This window comes from Sebastes fasciatus, chromosome 6 (assembly GCF_043250625.1).
Source record: "Sebastes fasciatus isolate fSebFas1 chromosome 6, fSebFas1.pri, whole genome shotgun sequence".
Taxonomy (NCBI): Eukaryota; Metazoa; Chordata; class Actinopteri; order Perciformes; family Sebastidae; genus Sebastes; species Sebastes fasciatus.
The window spans coordinates 26,706,025-26,714,850 of NC_133800.1; the positions used below are offsets into that span (position 1 = coordinate 26,706,025).

At 41.5% G+C, this 8,826-nt stretch overlaps 2 protein-coding genes across 2 annotated transcripts in view; both read left to right on the forward strand.

Annotated features, from left to right (window-relative positions):
- LOC141769614 (nuclear factor 7, brain-like) overlaps positions 1 to 8,826 on the forward strand; it is a 31,776-nt gene that overhangs the window by 10,160 nt on the left and 12,790 nt on the right. The gene's annotated exons all lie outside the window — the stretch shown is intronic.
- Positions 6,632 to 8,826, forward strand: part of LOC141769607 (P2Y purinoceptor 14-like) — a 2,221-nt gene continuing 26 nt past the window's right edge. Inside the window, exon 1 of the mRNA XM_074638848.1 lies at positions 6,632 to 8,826. This exon is cut by the window's right edge and continues 26 nt beyond it. Coding sequence (XP_074494949.1) covers positions 6,680 to 7,708 — 1,029 coding nt within the window. The 5' untranslated portion in view covers positions 6,632 to 6,679 and the 3' untranslated portion in view covers positions 7,709 to 8,826.

Genomic DNA, 8,826 nt, shown 5'->3' on the forward strand with positions numbered 1-8,826 from the left:
CGATAAGGACGCTGTTATCCTTGATCTCCAGCAGGAGCAGCGCGATAAGGACGCTGTGATCTTTGATCTCCAGCAGGAGCAGCACGATAAGGACGCTGTTATCCTTGATCTCCAGCAGGAGCAGATCGATAAGGACGCTGTAATCCTTGATCTCCAGCAGGAGCAGCACGATAAGGACGCTGTTATCCTTGATCTCCGCCAGGAGCAGATCGATAAGGACGCTGTAATCCTTGATCTCCGGCAGGAGCAGCGCGATAAGGACGCTGTTATCCTTGATCTCCGCCAGGAGCAGATCGATAAGGACGCTGTAATCCTTGATCTCCAGCAGGAGCAGCGCGATAAGGACGCTGTGATCTTTGATCTCCAGCAGGAGCAGATCGATAAGGACGCTGTTATCTTTGATCTCCGCCAGGAGCAGCGCGATAAGGACGCTGTGATCCTTGATCTCCAGCAGGAGCAGCGCGATAAGGACGCTGTGATCTTTGATCTCCAGCAGGAGCAGCGCGATAAGGACGCTGTGATCTTTGGTCTCTTCCAGGAGAAGAAGAGTCTCAATGAAAAGCTCGTGGAGACCAGAACCGAGCTGTTGAGCTCTGCAGATGAACTCCGACAGAGAGAGGACGCCTGGCAGGCCAAATACAAGGCTCTGGAGGACAATGTCACAAAGGTCCTGACAGAAAAAGACCAGATCTGGAAGACTAAGGTCAGTCAGTTGGAGGACGTCAACAAGGACCTGACGGACAGAGAACAGAGCCTGGAGACCACAGTCCAACACATGGAGGTTGAGAAGAAGCTCCTGGAGGACATCTGCCTGAAAATGAAGAAGAAGATGAGAGGAGTCTTTTCTCGCAGGAGGACCGAGGATCGAGAGACAACATTACAGAAGATGAAAAAGGAAGAGACGGAGCGGGAGGGGGTGGAAAAGAAAGAGAAGAAGAAAGGTTGTTTTCGCTGGATGCGCAGGTTCTTCCTGAAGCGTGACGGCAACAGTCAGGTAGAGGAGGCTGCAGCTCAGGTTGGATACCAGCAAATCCCTCTTCCTCCCCCCTTCGCCTTCCCGTCTTCCCTCCACCCTTACCTTCCTCTCTCAACCTCCCCCTCATTCTTTACGACGTAGAGGATGAGGGGGAGGTTGAGACGTAGAGTCTACGTCATCACCGTCCCTCCACCCCTACATCCCTCCTCAGTGATTAGTGATTAGCACTGCAGCCTCACTGAGACAGCTCCACCTGTCCGGCTGTGGGGAGTTTGTATATTCTCCCTGTGTCTGCGTGGGTTTTCTCCTGGTGCTCAGGTTTCCCCAGAATTCCTAGTTATGCGTGAGGCTAACTGGACACTCTAAATTACCTCCAAATATCTTTTTAATATATTTGGTGGTAATTTAGAGTATTCAAAAAAATTTCAATCTATCATATATCAGTAAGGGTTTTCTCCTGGTGCTCAGGTTTCTCCCACAATTCGTAGTTATGCATGAGGCTAACTGGACACTCTAAATTACCTCCAAATATTTTTTAAATATATTTTTAGGTAATTTAGAGTATTCAAAAAAAATGTCAATCTATCATATATCAGTAGGGTTTTTCTCCTGGTGCTCAGGTTTCTCCCACAATTCCTAGTTATGCGTGAGGCTAACTGGACACTCTAAATTACCCCCAAATATTTTTAAAATATATTTGGAGGTAATTTAGAGTATTACATTTTTTTTAAATCTATCATATATCAGTAGGGGTTTTCTCCTGGTGCTCAGGTTTCTCCCAAAGTTTCTAGTTATGCATGAGGCTAACTGGACACTCTAAATTACCTCCAAATATTTTTTAAATATAATTTTAGGTAATTTAGAGTATTCCAATTTTTTTTCAATCTATCATATATCAGTAAGGGTTTTCTCCTGGTGCTCAGGTTTCTCCCACAATTCCTAGTTATGCGTGAGGCTAACCGGACACTCTAAATTACCCCCAAATACTTTTAAATATATTTGGTGGTAATTTAGAGTATTCAAAAAAATGTCAATCTATCATATATCAGTAGGGGTTTTCTCCTGGTGCTCAGGTTTCTCCCAAAATTCCTAGTTATGCATGAGGCTAACTGGACACTCTAAATTACCTCCAAATATTTTTTTAATATATTTGGTGGTAATTTAGAGTATTCAAAAAAAAAGTCAATCTATCATATATCAGTAGGGTTTTTCTCCTGGTGCTCAGGTTTCTCCCACAATTCCTAGTTATGCGTGAGGCTAACTGGACACTCTAAATTACCCCCAAATATTTTTAAAATATATTTGGAGGTAATTTAGAGTATTACATTTTTTTTAAATCTATCATATATCAGTAGGGGTTTTCTCCTGGTGCTCAGGTTTCTCCCAAAGTTTCTAGTTATGCATGAGGCTAACTGGACACTCTAAATTACCCCCAAATATTTTAAAAATATATTTGGAGGTAATTTAGAGTATTACATTTTTTTTAAATCTATCATATATCAGTATGGGTTTTCTCCTGGTGCTCAGGTTTCTCCCACAATTCCTAGTTATGCGTGAGGCTAACTGGACACTCTAAATTACCCCCAAATACTTTTAAATATATTTGGTGGTAATTTAGAGTATTCAAAAAAATGTCAATCTATCATATATCAGTAGGGGTTTTCTCCTGGTGCTCAGGTTTCTCCCAAAATTCCTAGTTATGCATGAGGCTAACTGGACACTCTAAATTACCTCCAAATATTTTTTAAATATATTTTTAGGTAATTTAGAGTATTCAAAAAAAATGTCAATCTATCATATATCAGTAGGGTTTTTCTCCTGGTGCTCAGGTTTCTCCCACAATTCCTAGTTATGCGTGAGGCTAACTGGACACTCTAAATTACCCCCAAATATTTTAAAAATATATTTGGAGGTAATTTAGAGTATTAAATTTTTTTTAAATCTATCATATATCAGTAGGGGTTTTCTCCTGGTAATCAGGTTTCTCCCAAAGTTTCTAGTTATGCATGAGGCTAACTGGACACTCTAAATTACCTCCAAATATTTTTTAAATATAATTTTAGGTAATTTAGAGTATTCCAATTTTTTTTCAATCTATCATATATCAGTAAGGGTTTTCTCCTGGTGCTCAGGTTTCTCCCACAATTCCTAGTTATGCGTGAGGCTAACTGGACACTCTAAATTACCCCCAAATACTTTTAAATATATTTGGTGGTAATTTAGAGTATTCAAAAAAATGTCAATCTATCATATATCAGTAGGGGTTTTCTCCTGGTGCTCAGGTTTCTCCCAAAATTCCTAGTTATGCATGAGGCTAACTGGACACTCTAAATTACCTCCAAATATTTTTTTAATATATTTGGTGGTAATTTAGAGTATTCAAAAAAAATGTCAATCTATCATATATCAGTAGGGTTTTTCTCCTGGTGCTCAGGTTTCTCCCACAATTCCTAGTTATGCGTGAGGCTAACTGGACACTCTAAATTACCCCCAAATATTTTTAAAATATATTTGGAGGTAATTTAGAGTATTAAATTTTTTTTAAATCTATCATATATCAGTAGGGGTTTTCTCCTGGTGCTCAGGTTTCTCCCAAAGTTTCTAGTTATGCATGAGGCTAACTGGACACTCTAAATTACCTCCAAATATTTTTTTAAATATAATTTTAGGTAATTTAGAGTATTCCAATTTTTTTTTCAATCTATCATATATCAGTAAGGGTTTTCTCCTGGTGCTCAGGTTTCTCCCACAATTCCTAGTGATGCGTGAGGCTAACTGGACACTCTAAATTACCCCCAAATACTTTTTAATATATTTGGTGGTAATTTAGAGTATTCAAAAAAATTTCAATCTATCATATATCAGTAAGGGGATTCTCCTGGTGCTCAGGTTTCTCCCACAATTCGTAGTTATGCATGAGGCTAACTGGACACTCTAAATTACCTCCAAATATTTTTTAAATATATTTTTAGGTAATTTAGAGTATTCAAAAAAAATGTCAATCTATCATATATCAGTAGGGTTTTTCTCCTGGTGCTCAGGTTTCTCCCACAATTCCTAGTTATGCGTGAGGCTAACTGGACACTCTAAATTACCCCCAAAGACTTTTAAATATATTTGGTGGTAATTTAGAGTATTCAAAAAAATGTCAATCTATCATATATCAGTAGGGGTTTTCTCCTGGTGCTCAGGTTTCTCCCACAATTCCTAGTTATGCATGAGTCTAACTGGACACTCTAAATTACCTCCAAATATTTTTTTAATATATTTTTAGGTAATTAGAGTGTTTAAAAAAAGAAGTCAATCCATCATATATCAGTAAGGGGATTCTCCTGGTGCTCAGGTTTCTCCCACAAAATATATATTGAAATGAATAAAAAATAAATAAAATAAAATTTAATTAAAAATCAAATAAACAGTGAAATATAATTTCATTATGTCTGCCTCTCTGAATAAATGTGTACAGTATAAATACAACTTTATGACATTATGGTGGCTATAAAGTAGAAGTACTGGTATCTGTTTAAGTTGTGATTTCAACAACACTGAAGCTGATCAATAAAACGATCAATGTGACTAATAAAAGATGTTCCAAATAGTATTTTAGACGCTGGTTAACAACATGAGCCGGTTCTGTAATAAACCATGTGACCTTCATGACTGACGGGTTCATGATTATTTTTAATATTAGCACCATTTACAGGTAATTATTAAGCTGTCATTTCATTATTATCAACAGACAGTTGTAAACTACTCAAACATCTTTTCTTTCTGATTGTGAATCACTGGTGTTGAATACATGAAGCTCACAGGTGGACAGGCAGAGAGACAAACATCTGGACCATGAGTTTATCCAGATGTTTTCCCTCGTTGTGTGAGTTGACTGATAACGAGTTGATCACTCACATCCTTTTCTACTATGTCTGTTTTTTCACTGTGAGCTGAGTTGATGAAACCACCCTATTTTCAGCTCTAATCGTTGCACACAATCTAGAAACACGCTTCCTCTGAACGTTCAGCTCTTCTAGCGAAGAGGATCGTTGCATCACTTCCTGCGCCAGGTCATCTAGAAGGCGGAAAGCAGAAGTTGTTGCTGCTGATCAGCATCTTGTTCGACTGTGTCATCCAAATTACCAGCCAATAAAGTATGAGTCAGCTTAGAGGAATCGCTAAAACAAAAGTCTGTGTAGGAGAAAAATGACAGTTTGTTCTAGATGTATGAGATAATTAAATGTCCTGATCTCCTTCCTGCTCGCCAGGATATTATAATGACCCCATGTATGGAGGATGGCACCTGCCAAAGTAAAAAATAAATAAATATATAATTACTCAATAAATAAATATGTCATTAAATGTAAAAAAAAATTATATTGAAAATAAATGTAAACGAAATAAATGCAAAATAAATAAATAATACAGATAAATACATAAATAAATAAAAGATAAAAATTAAACAGAAGAGTAAATAAATAAGGGAATTAATTAATTAATTATGAATAAATAAAGAAACAAATTATAACAAAAATATCAAATGATGTTACATTTTTATCAATTAATTAAATTAAAGATAAATAAATAAATAAATGACTCGATAAATAAATATGATATTAAATGTAGCAAAAATAAATGTATTATTTTATTATTATTATTATGTTTTACCATTAATTAATTGATAAAAATTGAGGGTTTTTTTCATAAATGTATGACTTTAAAATCTCGCAAATTTGTGAGTTTTTTTCTCGTAAATTTGCCTCTTTAATCTCAGAGAATACGTGAGTTTTTTCTCGTAAATTTCTGGCTTTAAAATGTGTCATAAATTTGTCAGTTTTTTCTCATAAATGTGCCACATTAATCTCAGAATATCGGAGTTTTTTCCTCATAAATTAATGACTTTAAAATCTCATAAGCGTCTTTGAGTTCTTTAAAAGCGCTTTATAAGTTGAATTTATTATTATTATTATTATAAATTTGTGAGTTAAAATGTGACGTAAATTTGTGATTTTCTTCTCGTAAATGTGTCCCATTAAACTCAGAATATCTTCATTTTATTTTCGTAAATTTATGACTTTAAAATCAAAATATATATATAATATATAATATTAAAAAATATCTAACATAAACACAGGAAGTCAGAATCATGATATTTTTAAAGTTATTAACTTGATATTGATCGTTTCCAAGTGAGAAGCAGAAGCCGGCGTGTGATCGCTTTAGTGTTTAAAAGTTGAACTTCTGTACAGATCAACTCGGGGAAACAATCATTTGGCGACAGCAGAAGTCACAGGTTCGAGACAAGACTCGGGTCGAGACAAGACGAGGGCTAAAAATAAAAGAATCAGGACAGGAAAACAGAAGGCGTCCTGGTGTCAGCGCGGACTGTTTTTATAGGCGTTTGATGGAGGAGGACCACAGTGTGTGTTGGACCGGGATGAATCGGTGGTGGGAGGAGGGAAGTGTGTGTGAACAGCAGGACAAACAGGAGTTCAAGACGCTTTTTATTTGTGCACGTGTCCCCGTGTAAACACAGCGCTGTGTGTTCAGTTTATGAACATAAAAGGCTTCTGTGGGGCGTTAACACACCGACACGGCCTTTGTTAAATGTAAAAGAGACTTATTAAGAGTTCTCCTGACAGAGAAACGTACTTCTACTGTGACATCTACTGTTCATTATGTTCAAACTGTGTTGTTTGTGTGTTTCCAGTGATGGAACACCTCAACGCCACCCGTCTCCCCGGCAACCAATCAGACTTCAGCAGCATCTTCACCCAGCAGGTGCTCCCGCCGCTCTACTTGGTGATCTGCGTGGTCGGGGCGTCCCTGAATGGCGTGGCCGCCTGGATCTTCTTCAGGGTGCCCAGTGACTCGGGCCTGGTGGTCTACCTGAAGAACATGGTGGTGGCCGACCTCCTCATGCTGACGACCTTCCCCTTCAGGCTGGCGGCTCAGCTGGGTCTGGGCGGCTGGCGCCTCCACGTGGTCACCTGCCGCTACACCGCCGTGCTCTTCTACTCGTCCATGTACGTGGGGATCCTCTTCATGGGGCTCATCAGCCTCGAGCGCTACGTTAAGATCGTCAGACACACCTCCTCCTCCTCCTGCAGGTCCCGGTTGGGCGGCGTGTCCTCGCTGCATGTTCTGCAGAGCGTCGGCTTCGCCCGGGTGCTGGCGCTCCTCACCTGGAGCTTCCTCCTCGTCTGCGTCCTGCCCAACGTGGTGCTGACCAGCCGGCCGGCCGACGAGGAGAGCTCGCGGCACTGCATGCAGCTGAAGACGCCGCTGGGCATGCAGTGGCACCGGGTGTCCACGCTCCTCAGCGTCGGCCTGTTCTGGGTGACCCTGCTGGTCCTCGCCTACTGCTACGCCTCCATCGCCTGCCGCGTCTACCAGTCCTACCGCCGCGTGCGCCGCGACAACAGCGACGTCTGCCGGAAGTCGAACCGCAGCATCTTCAGCATCCTGGCGGTGTTCTTCGTCTGCTTCGTGCCGTACCACGTCTGCCGCGTGCCGTACACTCTGAGCCAGATGCCGGAGTCGGGCTTCAGCCCGGACGCCCGCTTCCTGTTGTTCCAGCTGAAGGAGGGGACGCTCTTCCTGTCGGCGCTCAACGTCTGCCTCGACCCCATCATCTACTTCCTGATGTGCCGAACCTTCAGAGAGTCGCTGCTGAGGAAACTGTCGAGAAGAGACCGGAGGAGGTCGCTGACCACCGGCCAGAGTCTGAGCCACATTTAGGAGGAGAGGGGACAAGGAGAGGAGACAAGTAGACAAGGAGAGGAGACGAGGAGAGGACAGAGGAGACAAGAGAGGAGACAAGGAGAGGACAGAGGAGACAAGAGAGGAGAGACAGGAGGAGGTCGCTGACCACCGACCAGAGTCTGAGCCACATTTAAGAGGAGAGCAGACAAGGAGAGGAGACAAGGAGAGGGGACAAGAGAGGAGAAGAGGAGAGGACAGAGGAGACAAGAGAGGAGAGACAGGAGGAGGTCGCTGACCACCGGCCAGAGTCTAGGAGGAGAGGGGACAAGGAGAGGAGAGGAGGAGAGGAGATAAGGAGAGGAGACAAGAGAGGAGACAATAGAGTCACTGCTGAGGAAACTGTCGGGAAGGAGAAGGCACAAAGAGAGGAGACAAGAGAGGAAAGTAGACAAGAGAGGAGACAAGGAGAGGAAACAAGGAGAGGACAAAGGGATAGGAGAAAAGGGGAGGAGGCAAGAGAGGACACAGGGAGAAGAGACAAGAGAAGAGAAAAGGAGAGGAGACAAAAAGAGAGAGGAGAAGAGATAAGGAAAGGAGACAATGACAGGATACAGGGAGAGGAGACAAAGAGAAGAGACAAGAGAAGAGACAAGTAGAGGGGACAAGGAGAGGAGACAAGTAGATGAGACAAGTAGACAACACAGGGAGAAGAGACAAGGAGAGGAGGCAAGAGAAGAGAGGAGATAAGGAAAGACACAAGGAGAGGACAGAGAGAGGAGAAAAAGAGAGGAAACAAGAGAGGAGTTGAGATAAGGACAGGACACAGGGAGAGGAGACAAGGAGAGAAGAAAAGAGGGTACAAGGAGAGGAGACGAGGAGAGGAATCAAGGATAGAGATGTGGTCCTGTGTAAATGCAGACTTGTATAATTGTATATAAATATCAGTATATATATATTAAAGTATAGATATTAAATAATGATTGACAGTCTCAGTTGTGTTTATTGATGAGTCACCAGCGTGAAGGAGAGAACAGGAAGTGGTGATGTGGAAGTGAAAGTGGACGCAATCGCTGGGCATCGAACTCACGGGACCAGAGACGGCTGGTGAGTTCAGTTCTCCTCCGGCGTTACCACGGCAACCGTCCACTTCTCAG